At 56.6% G+C, this 15,440-nt stretch overlaps 1 protein-coding gene across 3 annotated transcripts in view; it reads right to left on the minus strand.

Moving 5' to 3' along the window:
• The window catches only part of NCKIPSD (NCK interacting protein with SH3 domain), a 27,664-nt gene extending 13,141 nt beyond the window's left edge, over positions 1-14,523 (minus strand). For 2 of the 3 annotated variants that reach the window (XM_078871298.1, XM_078871296.1), the window contains exons 1-5: positions 14,165-14,523; positions 5,223-5,335; positions 3,404-3,614; positions 2,501-2,600; positions 403-1,254 (exon numbers count right to left, since the gene is read on the minus strand). In XM_078871298.1, coding sequence (XP_078727424.1) covers positions 403-1,254; positions 2,501-2,600; positions 3,404-3,614; positions 5,223-5,335; positions 14,165-14,332 — 1,444 coding nt within the window. In that variant the 5' untranslated portion in view covers positions 14,333-14,523. The remainder of the gene's footprint in view (positions 1-402; positions 1,255-2,500; positions 2,601-3,403; positions 3,615-5,222; positions 5,336-14,164) is intronic. The other variant, XM_078871297.1, reaches the window with a different exon arrangement.
• Positions 14,524-15,440: the final 917 nt, after the last annotated feature.

Here is a 15,440-nt window from a genome sequence, read left to right on the forward strand (position 1 = left end):
GGGGGGGAGCTGAAGGTGGGAGTGGAGCCACGCGCATTCCAGGTGGCGACGTTAATTGCTTCCGTGCGGCCGAACCACCCCCATCCCCCCGCCCAGCCAGCGAGCCCCCCCACGACGAACCGCACGCCGAAGGCCGTAATGCGCTCCCTCGTCAGTTCTACATCCCTCGTACCAGCCCCCCACCGCCCCCCCCCACTCCTCTGTCTAATTCAACAACCGAACGATCTCGGTTGTTGGAGCTCGTTGCGATGCACCGCAGCCACGCGGGCTCGTGGTACCCAAACAAGCAAGCGCGGAGAATCGTGGCGCTCCGGCGTCAGCGTCGCGGTTATTGCTGTTACGGGGGAAGGCGCTCGCCCGGAGCAAAGCCTCGCCAGCCGTCAGCGGGAGCAGCGTCGTTACCTGCCCTTTTCCGGCGCTCGGGCGACAGCAGCTTCTGAACTAACTGCGTGAAGTTTGGCGGGTTCCAATGCGGCCGCCTCCCGGTGGAGCCCGAGACTCCCGCGCCGCCGGCGGCGGTCACCCGTGCCGGCAGCGGAGGCGGCGGGGCCTCGCGCATCTCCAGCCCCGCCAGCAAACCCGCCGGCCCGCGGCGGGCGCCGTTTCCTGCGCTCGCCACGCCCGGGAAGAGCCGCGAGTTGTCACGCCGCGCCTCCGAAGGTGCCGGCGGCGGTCTGGGCGAGTCCCGCTGCGACGCCAGCGAGGGAGGCAGTCCGGAAGGAGGTACCGCACGGGTGGAGGAGGATGAGGGGGGGGAGGAGGAGGAGGAATCGCCGAAGGCCGAGAGCGTGGGCCAAACGTCCCCCGCCGGTGGCGAGGCCGCCGCGTTCCGCGCCGGGACCGGGCGCGGTTCCGTCGGCGCTTCCGGGATCGCCGGGCCGCCCTGGAGCGACTCGGAGTTTCTGAGCGGTGGCGACGGAAGGCGCCGCTCTACGGCCTCGCCGCCCACCGAGAATGAGACCGAGGCCACGGCGCTCACGCCTGCCGACGGCCGCTCGGGCCCGGTGCCGTCACCGCTGCTCCCCCCCGCGGTCCACCGAGAACCGTCGCTAAACGCGGGCGCCACCCGTTCTCCTCTGCCCCTAGCCACCTCGTCCGCAGCGTCCCTCGAGATGACGTCACTGCTCGAGCAAATGGATGCGGTGGCACAGGGAGATGGGGCGGGCGATGCGGATGAGGTCGCGGATGAGCGGGAGGGGCTGGGGGGAGGGGCGGGCGCGGGATGCGATTTCTGGGATTTTCGTGCCACTCCACCTGCCGGTGGAAAAACAAAACGGGGGGTCAATGGTGGCTGCAGCAGAGCCACAGGACAACAATGGTTATACGACCAACGCGAATCCAGAACCGCGGCTCCTCCACCATTCCATTGAGAACTCCACCTCCCACTTGACTCTCCCCTTCCACTGAGAGCTCCACCTCCTACTTCACTCTCCCCCGTGATTCAAACACCGATGCTGGAGCTGAACACATCCAAATCACGTGCAGAGACGACGTATGGATGGCTCAACTTAGAAGCTTTGCCCCGCCAGTGCACTGGAAGAATTCAATAAAATTCAATAATGAAAAAAACGGTGACAATGGAGGAAGAGAATCCTGAAGCTTGGGCATTCATCTGAGAATCTGTCACGCGGTCTCATCAACCAGCACTGCCTTACAACACACATCGACAAGCAATGTCAGTAATGACTTACCAATTAAATGTCAAAATAAATAATACTGATTTATCTCACACTAACGAGCATCTGGCTTTTATCATGGTTGTGATGGTGCCTCGTTAAAATTCCTCCACTCGGCATGCGTGCGCGTTTCCACGAACTCTAAACACCCCAATTGTCACACCCCAGCGTGGAGCAGCTCCCTGGTGTGAGCGGGGGGCTGGATGGGGGGGGCGGGGGGAGCAGGGCAGCAGCGAGCACCTAATTCAAATTCAGCACCCTCTGTAGATAATAAGAAAAGCCATCAACACAATCGGACAACGCTGCAGACTGGGAACAAAAACAAAAGAGCTACACACAGAGGCAGCGCTGCTCGCAGGCACCAGGGACGCGGGCGCGACTCCTATCCACGCGCCCCTGAGCGCACGCGGCAGGTGCCCCCCCCGACGGGTGAGCGATGCTCTCAGCCTTGGCCAGGCCACCAGCTCCAAAGAGAGAGCCGACAGGTGTGGCCGGACAGTTATTATTCATATTGACAGCACACCAACGCAATCGAGCTGAACACGCGGCCATCCGCTGCAGGAATCAGCGAAATGTAGAGACGACTGCTTCTGTCGTCATGATGGACTCATTAGTCCAGCAGAGGCACCACCACCATAGCGGCTGCTGTTGCCATCACTACCACTACTATCGCCGCTGCTCCTGCTGCATCTGCTGGAGTCGAAGGTAGCCACCCCCCCCCCCACTCCCACTCGGCCGATGGCGCTGCGGCGACAGTCATCGCGAGTTCTCCTTCCCATATGCCTGCCCGCGACGTGGCCGGCACCTGGCGGAGAAGGCCTCACCGTTCTGATTGGTGTCCGTGAGCTTATCGAGCGGGTAGCTGCGCGTCTTCTCGGGCTGGGCCGGGACGACCGGGGCCGCGCGGCGTGGCTGGGGTGGCACCTGCACGTGAGAATTCCGCGGGGAAGAGAGGAGGAAGAGAGAGGTGGCGCGCAGGGGTCAGTGAACGGCAGAGCAGGGGGGTGGTGACGCAGAGAGAGGCAGCAAGAGAGGGACAAGCGTTGATGGAGAGGTTATAATGGGACCATTTGAGCAAGCTTGGACGTGCCCTCGGTGCCCTCGGCGCCAGGGATGATGATTGCCGCGTGCAACGCAGTCGTGGCCACGTACATCGGAAAGGGATCGCAAGCATAACGTTGTGCATTCAACACTCGCCGAGAGTTCACTCCGCCCTAGGAATGTGAAATTTCCACCAATGGGTCAGGCTGCAAACAGGCGGCGATGAGCACTGCCCCATGGCTCATTTGAGAAGGAAGCCACTCAGACTTGTTTTAACGAAGGTTCTCTACACGAGCCTCTGGAGTCATCTCGGGGCCAGGTTGCCAGCCCGCCACCTCTCCCTCCACCTCTGTCGCCCAAGTGACAGCACCACGCGGCACGACGCTGCGATGCACCGCACGGCTGCTGCCACGCGGCCGCACCGTTGCGTCGGCGGCGCAGATGAGACGGCGACCCGCGAATCCCCAATCAGCAACACGCGTCTACCAGACGGGCGTCCCTTCACTCTCACTCGCGTGACCTCCGCCCTCAGAGTTGCTTGAGCGACGACCAATTAAGGGGAGAGGCGCTCCGAGCCTCGTTCCGTACAGGGTCTTTAATCGCGGATTAAGAAGTGCGTGATCAGAAGCGCGACCCCCGCATGACCTCGTTACGCGGGGACCCCCCCCGCCGGGCCCCCTTCTCACCTGGTAGGGGCTGAGTTCGTCGTCCTCCAGGGACCCAGCGGCGGAGGGGGTCCCTGTGCCTGCCCCGCCGCCCCCACTGTCGGAGCCCCGTGCGCTCCCTCGCTCGGCCAGCTTGTGCTCGCTCGACGCCGGGGTCAGGATGGTCGGCCGCTGGGACGCGCGGGCCTGGCCCTGCTTGGCCAGCGTCTCCTTGCGGTGGTGGATCAGCTTCCTGCGGGGGGGTGGGGGGAGGGCGACACGGCGCAGACAGAATCGCCAAGGGGGCTTCGTGTCAGCCGCCGCGAGGGCCCTGATAGACAACGCAGTGTCGTGCGGAAGAAGCGTCAAGTCAGTGCAGCGTATCCACACGTACTCGTGCTTCTTCCAGGTCACACTCAATGGGTGAGGACAGCAAACCGCGCACTAGTGTAATCTGTGTCAAGCACACGCACGCAATAAACAATCCTCTCACATTCGGTGAACAAAGCACACCGAGAGGCTTAACTTCAGCCAGGTCGTGTCCAGGTCAGCAAAACAGAAAAATATTTGCGCACCCAGAAAATCACATCCACAAAAACCTCCATCTCTCTCTCTCTACGGCTGTGGCTGTAGTTGCTACTGGTCACGTGCCATCTACGCCAGACCAATTGGCGACTGAGAAAATAATGACCAAGAAAATAATGAGTGAGAAATTAAGCCCCAATTAACCTGCGCATTTTTCTTTAATGGCGTGCGTGTGTGTAGCGTGGTGCGATCACAAGCGCATGGCATGTGGCATGCATTCATGATCGACTGGATGCAAATGTATGCATGTGTGTGTGTTGGGGCGCTGTGTGCATGTGTGTACGAGCAAGCGGGTGTGCGTGTGTGCAGTGTTCGCTGCGTGTGTGCAGTGTTCGCTGAGTGTGTGCAGTGTTCGCTGTGTACGTGAGCGGGCAGCTATGTGTTAATGTGCACGAGCAAGCGTACGATGTGTGTGTGTGAGCGAGTGCATATTGCGTGCATCAGTGCAAGGGTGTGTATTCACGCGCACCAGTGAGCGGTGGGCTTGCTGCATGCGTGCGAGCGAGCAAGTGGCCAATCATGTTTGTGTGTCATTGACGAGTGGGCATGTAGACACACATGCATGAGTGTATGTGTGTGTGCGCGTACACACAATGCAGCACCTCTCACAACAACAAGCAGAGCGCTGGTCGGCTAAAATTTAGTAAAGTGGCACAATGAGAATCACAAGTGGTGCATATGTCGGTTATCTCAGTCAGCCAACCCATGGAACCTGGGTCTGTCCGGGGACCTCCTGCCAGCAGTGAGCCTTCCAAGCTTCACATGATGGCCTCAAAAGCGCACCTAGCCTGGCACAAACGCTGTGTTTATGTCACTATCACTTTGTGGAAAATGGTGGCTGTTGTTGTTGCTACATTTAAGTGTGGGTGGGTAAGCGTGTGTTTGAGCAAACGTAGAGGCACACACGCCATTCCGGGTGAGCATTGGGAGCGATGGCGCACTGGTTAGCTCACTGTGATACGAACCCGGCGAACCGAGTTCCATTCCCGTTCACAGCCAACATGAGTGATATTTCAACTGGTCCTGGGCCTCCCCTAGGTCGACTTGGCCTTTAATGAGTACCTCGTGTGGTCTGTAAACATCCGCATTGGGGAGACAATGGAGGCTGGGCGTGGTGATGGCCACACACCCCGTCTCGGGCGTCATGTCGTCCTTCACAGGTGTTCGCTAACAGCACTTGGCCCAATAGTCCATTAACGGCTATACGGAGCACGTTTGTCCTTGTGTGTGTGTGTGCGAGTTGGTGCGTGAGAGCGAGTGAGTGCGCGGTACTCACTGCAGCACCTCCCTCTGCTCGAGCGTGTACTTCCCGCTGTGCTCCATGGCAATGTTGTGGATCGCCTCGATGGCGCGGTCAATGGACAGGATGACCGCATCCTTGTTCTCGGTCTGAAGGGGGAGGGGGCACACGGTGGGGCTGCTCACGTCAATCACGCATGCCGGGCTGGGCACAGTGCAGTATTAAACAGGTCGCCCTCTGGATTCGAACCGTGAACCCCTTGACAACAAGCGTCGAGTGCGTTACCGCTGGGCCGCGTCACCGCCCAGGGTAGAGCGTGGACAGAGCTTGGATGGGCGACCACCGTGAGTGATAACAGATGTTACAGGCTACGGGGCTTCCCTGTTTGAAAGTGGAAGGCAGTGCAGAAACATTTTCCATCTTCCTGTACTTCTGCACTCCCACCTCTAACGCAACCTTCATCACACCGCACTGACCAGCATGGCGACGTCAAGGTCAGACCCCCCACATCCAGAAATCGATTGACAAAAAACATGACAGTCCGTGCACTCATAAGTTGACAGAAAAGCACCCAACCATAAGAACGTAGAATTTTGCCGCGATCCTCGTGTGAGCAGGGAGAGAATTTCCATCAGACACTCGACTCGGCGAGTGTCCCACTCTACGCACATTTTGACTCCTGTCACGGAAAACACATTTTAAAGGCGCCGTCGTGGCTGAACCGATGTGCGTTCACGACCACGTCGCGGTGTGCCTGGCTGGTCACGGTGGACACGGCGCACCCGTGTGCGGAACACCGCTAAATTAAGATGACCTATTGGAAAATCAAACAGAGCCGTCCTGGTTTTTTGTCGTGCGTCCGCATGGATTTTCATTCGCGTCGCAAAAAAAAAAACGCAAAGAGAATTGGAAAAGACAGAGAGGAACAATACAGCGATGCACTCCGATTGAATTTGGCAAAACAAGAATGCAATGCCTGCTCGAGCAAACGTTCGTACCGAGGGCACGCGTGTGCGCGTTGTGTGTCCATGTGTCTCAAGGTAGGAAAGGTAAGCCGGCGTTGGTGGCTCAGGTTGTGGAGCGAGCGGCTCCCAATCAGAAGGTTGCTCGTCCTAATCCTAGTTGGGGGTTGACTCAGCTCATCATCCCTCCACGGTCAATAAAATGGCGATCGCTTTGTAGGAAAGTCAACATTGTTTGTCCGATGGATAGGCTCGCCCACAACAAAGGAATGTGGAATTTCCACCACTGGCACTGCAGGGCCGTGAACAGGAGATGAGCAGCGATGCCTCAACATTCATTTGGGCAGGAATTCACTTTATTTCAATAAGGTTCTCTACATGAAGTCCAAACGTTTTGTGGAGTCTTAATAATAATATCCCCCATTACCAGAGGGCCTTGCTGTACAACACTGTGATTTACTGCTCCGCCGCAGTGCAGCTGCACTTTGAGCAACACTCCACGCTGTACAGGAGATTAACGCAATGAGTCTCTGCAAGGAATCTGAATTTCTGTCTTCGGTTAGATGACCTGAAAAAAAATGAATTATAACTCTTTCCTGCTGAGCTCCCAAAATCAATTTAATGGCCTAAACCAGCACTGATCAAACTCCATTCCTCATGACGAGATCCACTCCATTCCACCTTTTCATTTTTGCAAATCCTTATCCACCATTGAAATGTAAATTAAATCGTCACAAACTGCACACGCATGAAAACTGGTAAACCAGGCCTGGGGTTAGTCTTGAGGAACGGAGTTCCAAAACTCCAGTCCTTCAACAATGTGTACAGCCCTTCGTCATTTCACTGTCGGATGAAGGTCTCCCAACGACCTATCAGCCATGCAGTTTGTTTGACCACTGGTTACTGCAGGTCGGTCAAGGAGAGAACCAGGATCAGTTCAGATATCACTCACCACTGATGTTAGCCGTGGCCAAGATTCGAACACAGGTAGCCGGGTTCAAAGCGCAATGTGCTAACCACTGTGTCACTGTGCTCCCCTCTAACACTGTAACCGTCCTCTATATTTTCAGGAACGCCTCACCGAGTCAACTGTTGACAGTTATATATTGTATAGCCGTCACCGAAAATGGATTTTACTGGCCGAGTAATCACAAACAAATAGGTGCCAAGCTCAGCTCTTTGTCCTAATTGCCGAATGGACTGTTCTGTAAGGGAAGCCCCACACATCATTGCATTTCCTCAAGCCAGCTGTGTCATCTGCAGAACAGCCAAGATTTGGCAACCTATTTTCCAGTTAAAAATAGATGCAGCAGAAATCAACCGGTAAGATGATGCACAGGTCCCCGATTTGAGTCAAGGTTAAATCACAGCGATGGGAATTCATCACCGCTCGCTCCCTCGCTCGCACGATTCGCTGCCACGCGGCGGTTATGCGATCACGCAGCAGCGGCGGCAGTGGGTTTTGCGCACGAAGAACACCGCTCGCAATGAGCCAAACGGAGGGCGCAGATTGCAGCAACAATAAGGTGTCGGCTTGTTTTGACACAACCTCCCCCCCCCCTATTCCTGCACCCTCCCGCGGGCAATTCCATTACGCTGATGAAACCCGGGGAAGGGGGGTGGAGGGCTGCACGTGGAGTTATGTCACACGTTCTGCGAAGTTGTTTTTTTGTCCCGGGGTCAGATTACTGTGACAGTCCAAGCCCCCCGCCACCAACCACCACCACCCCGTGGCTCCCCCCACGCTGGCCCTGCAAATCGGCCAATCAATGACCGCCACAACCCTTCCGAACGTCGGCGAGAGCAGTGTTTATCGACGCCGCCAGCACGAACAAGAAAACCTCGCAGGTCGCGCTCACTCACGCGCAGGGACGGAGCGGGAGATTTAGGTTTCCCCGCTCCTATTTAACACCCAGATTTATTGTCCTTGGAAGTGGAATCTGGTGATTTTCCCACTTGTGCCGAAGAGCCCGCCGAGGAGTTGTTGTTTTGTATCTGCCCGGGTTCGAACAGGGAAAAATGTTTCTGCTGCGGCCATTCCTGGTGCTCTCGCACCCCCTGCCCCAACCACTGCAGAGGCGTGCAGCGTGCAGTAATAAAAGAGGCAGAGTCTTGGGCCACACGCAGAGCCAGAGACGCAGGGTGCCTGGGACATTCAGAGAGCCGTAAATCCTCACCGCTCGTTAAAGCGGAGGCCGCAGAGCCGGGGACTGACAGCAAATTCAATAAGAAGAGTCGCAGCACTTTACCAAAAATAACAGAAGGACAGCGCCAAGCCCGGGGCCCCGTGGAGCCGTGGCACGATGGAGGCACAGGAACGCAAAACCCAGGGTGGCCTCTCTGACACCAGATCCCCTCCCTCCATCCCTGCGGCTCTCTGTGGCCGGGTGAGCGTCAAGGCCAATTGAGATTCCACACTCCGTGAAGTCCGCCGTAAATACGCGCGGCACCGCAGCCCCGCTCGCGCGTTTGTTTTTACTCCTTAATATTCAATTCGCTCTGCGGAAAAAAAATATCACAGTGCTCACCATCTCGAGCGGCTTTCGTGCTCAATTAAGAAATTATGCTTTCTTTCAAATGCTAATTTTCCAGGGTTGGTACAGCAATGAATGCATTAGAGCAGCTGTGATGCATAACAGGATAACCTCAAAGCACTGGCTCCCCAGAGGCGCTAGGCCGCTTTGAATGAGCGGCGCCTGTATGTACATGTTTGGCACGAGCGAGCCGTGCAAGACCTGTTTACACGCCGTGCTAGATTGGTACGCTGCCGTATATTTAAAGAGGGTGACAGCCCGACGTGACGGGTGATGTCTTCTGCAATGGAGATCTGGGCGGACAGTGAGGACTCCACACGAACAGCCCTGTCTCCGTCGGATTGTCTGCCTCATTCATACCGTCCGTCCTGTCTGTACCAATCATCTCGCTCGGGCTTTGCGTCTTGTCTTTATGCTGTCCGCATTGCCCCTGGGGTCAATCACCATTATGATTGTTGTGTGGTTCGTAATGAATGTCAATCACAATGTAAATGTAATGGTAATTTCAGCCATCAATGCTTCCGTAATTGTAATTATAACCGACTTCTGGTCTGGCCCACACTCTCAACTGTACTCCCTGTACTGTCCACCTCACCCAGGCTGTCCTGTCCGAGCTCTCTGTCCTGTCTCATCTGTGCCGCGCATCGCACTCCTCCGGGAGCCACCCCTTGTTAAAGAGCGTCGCACGGAATCGTCGTGTCCCACGCACCCTCCCGGCTACCGACGCCGTAAATCTGCACCGACAGCGGCTGCGGCCCCACGAGCGCCGTGCGACGCAGCGGCCCTCGCCGCTCCGTGGACCGTGGCTCACTTCTCTACCCGAGCGCTCTGCCACGTGACGCCCTGCCCCCGATGATGCGCCGAGATTAGTTTATGCAAAACACATTAATTCTGACGTTTTTTAAAATTATTATTGAAGAGTTGTGGGTCTATTACTCAATACCTGGCTACCGTGAAATTGTTTACATGACCGACTGCGGCTAGAAATATTATGAAACGATATTTCTATCAGGCCCCCATGGTGCGATGGTGCCATCTCCAACCATTATTCACTCACGAAGAACGGTCATTGCCCAAGAAGCCACCTATTATATTTGTTTTCTTATGTACAGCAGTGGTATTGACAAAAGTGTGAAATGTACATTATGTGTGCTTGTGCACTACCGCCAACGCAGCATCACAAACGTTTGTTTAATTTCCCTCGAGAAGAGCCCTTCTGTTAGTCCAAACCCTGCCCATGCCCAACAGCATGCCCTTTCTGAGCTCTCGCCCACACCTCCTGTCCGGTTTAAAAAGCCACCATGGCAGGAACCTCCTGCCATGAGAGTCTTGAGACTCAACGAGGCTAGCAGATCCCAACTATAGGGAATTGCTGCCCACGGACACCGTCGGAGCAAGAGCGGCTGAGGTAGCGTGGGGCCTGCCTCTTCATGGCGCAGAGGATTACGTATCACGTCAAGCACCGGCCAAGCATCGATCGCCGGATTATTCACATCAAGCGCCGAACGCTTTTTCCAGTGGATATTTCAGGCGGCGGAGAGTGGTGGCATCACCACCGTCTGTCATCTCAAAGCTTAATACGCTTGCAAGGCACGCAGCTGCGAGGCATTTAAACGCCTGGCATGTAAGCGCGACGGTTATAATTACAATGCACACAGGGCGCAGTTATTACCTTGCCATGGAGACTGTAAGCCGTGCCCTATCCTCTATCCCAGTCGTTAGGTACAGCTGGTGAAACGATAGTGCAGACTTAACAGACTCCCTGGGAGGAGGGGACCTCAGGACCCCTGAGGAATAAGGGTCCCCGCTGAGGTCCCCTGTGACTGGTTTGAACGTGACCAGACCCAGTGGGTGGAGGGAGATGCCCCTTCAACCCCCCAATTCACTACTCCTGGACCACTTGCACACCCGGACCCTGGCCACATCCCCCCCCCTATGTGGCCCCCGCTGAGAGACCAGACCACCCCATTAATCCACTCCTGGGAGCTCAGATGCAGATGTGTCAAGGGCGGTTCGACTGCCGCATGTCACATGTCACATTGCATTGCCCGTGGTGGCTTCTTCGGCCCGACAGGAGGCAACAGCAAGAGCTCGGCAAAAGGGAAATGGTCTTGGGCAGGGTCTGGACTCTAGGTCTGGGCAAGGGCAGGGGCAAGGTCTGGGCAAGGGCAGGGGAAATGCATAGGCCGGGCAATGGAGGAAAAGGTGTCTGATGAGGTTGACGAGGTTGACGAGGTGGTGGAGTAGGTGGCCCAAAAGGTCGAGATGGTGAATAGTTGATTGTGGATGAAGTGGACAATGAGGTTGCAGACGAGGTGTACAAGGTGGTGGATGAACGCGGCAGAAGAGGTAGTGGATGATGATGTTGCAGGGGAGGACGTTGTCGAGGTGTCGGATGACGCGGACGAGGTTATAGAGATGGATGTGGTTGTAGAGGAGGTAGGTGACGTTGAAGGGGGAGGGGATCAGGTTGTAGATGAGGCGGGCGAGGTTCTATTGGAAGGGGGATGATGTTGTGGAGGCGAATACGGCGGTGGAAGTGAATGTGGGAGAAGCGGCAAATGAGGTGGTAGAGGAGGTTGTAGAGCACCTCATCGCCCTGCTCGTCTCTCGGCCCGAGTGGCTTTGTAAACGCGGCTCAGCGGGCATCAACATCACGCGGCCCGCCAGCTTCCTTCCTGCACCACCGCATTTGCCCATTCATCCACCGCCTCCGCTCTGCCTCATTCACCGGCTCCTCCACCGGCTACTCATCCTCCTTCGCTATAACGACGTCCACCTCCTCGTCCACCTCATTCACCTCTTACTAATCCACCTCCGAATGCACCTCATCCCCACCAACCTCCGCAAACTCATCCTCTTCCACCTACTTTGCCATCCAAATTACCACATCATACTTATTATTGTTTATTTACAGCGTGTCTCCCATGCAGAACATCTCACCCACCTCGTCCTCCACCTCGTCACCTTGTTATCCCTCACCGAGTCCAGCACACCCCACCCCCACTCATCCACCCGTATCATTCCCTCACTTCACCATCCCTCACCGCGTTAACCGCCTCCTCATCCACCTTTACCCACCACCACCACCTTTACCCACCACCTTTACCCACCACCACCACCACCACCTTTACCCACCACCACCACCACCACCTTTACCCACCACCACCACCTTTATCCACCACCACCACCACCTTTATCCACCACCACCACCACCTTTACCCACCACCACCACCACCACCTTTACCCACCACCACCTTTACCCACCACCACCACCTTCACCCACCACCACCACCACCACCACCTTTACCCACCACCACCACCACCACCTTTACCCACCACCACCACCACCGTTACCCACCACCACCACCACCTTTACCCACCACCACCACCACCTTTACCCACCACCACCACCACCTTTACCCACCACCACCACCACCACCACCACCACCTTTACCCACCACCACCACCACCACCTTTACCCACCACCACCACCACCTTTACCCACCACCACCACCTTTACCCACCACCACCACCTTTACCCACCACCACCACCTTTACCCACCACCACCACCTTTACCCACCACCACCACCTTTACCCACCACCACCACCTTTACCCACCACCACCACCTTTACCCACCACCACCACCTTTACCCACCACCACCACCACCACCTTTACCGACCACCACCACCTTTACCGACCACCACCACCTTTACCGACCACCACCACCTTTACCGACCACCACCACCACTACCCACCACCACCACCACCTTTACCCACCACCACCTTTACCCACCACCACCACCACCTTTACCCACCACCACCTTTACCCACCACCTTTACCCACCACCACCTTTACCCACCACCACCTTTACCCACCACCACCTTTACCCACCACCACCTTTACCCACCACCTTTACCCACCACCACCTTTACCCACCACCACCACCACCTTTACCCACCACCACCACCACCACCTTTACCCACCACCACCACCACCACCTTTACCCACCACCACCACCACCACCTTTACCCACCACCACCTTTACCCACCACCACCACCACCACCACCTTTACCCACCACCACCACCACCTTTACCCACCACCACCACCACCACCTTTACCCACCACCACCACCACCTTTACCCACCACCACCACCACCACCTTTACCCACCACCACCACCTTTACCCACCACCACCACCACCTTTATCCACCACCACCTTTACCCACCACCACCACCTTTACCCACCACCACCACCTTTACCCACCACCACCACCTTTACCCACCACCACCACCTTTACCCACCACCACCACCTTTACCCACCACCACCACCTTTACCCACCACCACCACCTTTACCCACCACCACCACCTTTACCCACCACCACCTTTACCCACCACCACCTTTACCCACCACCACCCCCACCTCCTTTACCCACCACCACCACCTTTACCCACCACCACCTTTACCCACCACCACCACCACCTTTACCCACCACCACCTTTACCCACCACCACCACCACCTTTACCCACCACCACCCCCACCTCCTTTACCCACCACCACCACCACCTTTACCCACCAACACCTTTACCCACCACCACCACCACCACCACCTTTACCCACCACCACCACCCACCACCACCTTTACCCACCACCACCTTCACCCACCACCAACACTACCTTCGTCCACCACCACCACCACCTTCGTCCACCACCACCACCACCTTCGTCCACCACCACCACCACCTTCGTCCACCACCACCGTCACCCACCACCACCTTTACCCACCACCACCTTTACCCACCACCACCTTCACCCACCACCAACACTACCTTCGTCCACCACCACCACCACCTTCGTCCACCACCACCACCACCTTCGTCCACCACCACCACCACCTTCGTCCACCACCACCGTCACCCACCACCACCTTTACCCACCACCACCTTTACCCACCACCACCTTTACCCACCACCACCTTTACCCACCACCACCACCACCACCTTTACCCACCACCACCCCCACCTCCTTTACCCACCACCACCACCACCCCCACCTCCTTTACCCACCACCACCACCACCTTTACCCACCACCACCACCTTTACCCACCACCACCACCTTTACCCACCACCACCACCTTTACCCACCACCACCTTTACCCACCACCACCACCTTTACCCACCACCACCACCTTTACCCACCACCACCTTTACCCACCACCACCACCACCACCACCTTTACCCACCACCACCTTTACCCACCACCACCACCACTACCCACCACCACCACCACCTTTACCCACCACCACCTTCACCCACCACCAACACCACCTTCGTCCACCACCACCACCACCTTCGTCCACCACCACCACCACCACCACCTTCGTCCACCACCACCACCACCACCGTCACCCACCACCACCACCACCAACCTCGCCCTCGGCGTATCTCCCGTCCCGCTCGTCACCGCCTCACCTCGTCCCTGCGGATGTAGGTGACGGGCACGTATCCCACGTCGCCGCTGCTCTTGCTCGCCAGCCACCAGTACTGGTTGCTGCGCTCCAGGATCACGAACGCCTCGCCCGCCGCGAACGCGAGCGAGTTCGCCTCGGCCGAGCGAAAGTCGTACAGCGCGCGGTACATCCCGCCGCCGCCTCCCTCCTCCTCTTCCTCGTCGGCGGCGGAGTCTCCTCTCAGTCACTCCACCTCGTCTCTCTCTCTCCTCGTCGTCGTCCTCGTCTCTCCCGCGCCGCGTCTCACGGAGCTGCCGCTCAGCTCGATCCGCTCCTCACGCTGCTGCTGCTACTGCTGCTGCCCCCCGCCCCTCAGTGGCCGGAAGCGAAACCTTTGACCCCGCCCAGCCCAACCCCCAGCCCCCACCGCGCGGTAGCGAGGGCGTGGCTCGCGCGGTGACGTCACGCGCGCGCGCGGGAGATTTGAGATTGAGAGCGGTGGCGCGGTGATTAGCGCAGCGCCGTCCGCCGCACATGTTACTCAGACAGACACCCACCCCACACCAACGATGCTTCTCACATTAAGGACTTCCAATAAAACGAAGCACAGCTCTCACACCAACACGACAGAGAGCACTTGTCACGCACGATAAGTCTACCCAGCTAGCCCATGAAACTACCCCCTAGCCATAACTCAACACCAAAATTACTCTTACCGGTAAAACTAACATGAAACTGAACGCAACAATATCCCTGTCAATAACACTCACAACTGCGCTAACACGATCTCTAACACCAACCTAAACCATAATATTAAACATCAATGGTAGGCCTCCCATCTAACCATACCCATATCACGGATTTTACAATACCTACACACCCGTAAACATTAACCACTATACCCTGAGCAATACAACTTATACTAATACCACCCTTAAAAGTAACTATCCACAACACGAATCCTGCAGACACCTCCATCCATAAAACACGACGCTCTAACACGAACCATAACTGTATGAAGAACACTAACCTTAACACTCGCACCTCCACTACCCCGACCTGAAACTGCTAGAGCACTCACAATACCATTGCTAAAACAATTTCTACAACTCATAACAATAACCAGATTCCAAATAACCAAACCCCGACACTTAATCCACGAGTTCGGACGCTATTTCACTCATCGCTACATGCGGTGGCATAACTTGAGCGGTTCCAATTTCTTAATGTGGTTCAGAAGTTAATTGAGAGAACCCCACTAATTTCGGGTGGGTTATGAAATACATCACTTTTATTGG

Source organism: Lampetra fluviatilis, chromosome 32 (genome assembly GCF_964198595.1).
Source record: "Lampetra fluviatilis chromosome 32, kcLamFluv1.1, whole genome shotgun sequence".
Classification (NCBI taxonomy): domain Eukaryota; kingdom Metazoa; phylum Chordata; class Hyperoartia; order Petromyzontiformes; family Petromyzontidae; genus Lampetra; species Lampetra fluviatilis.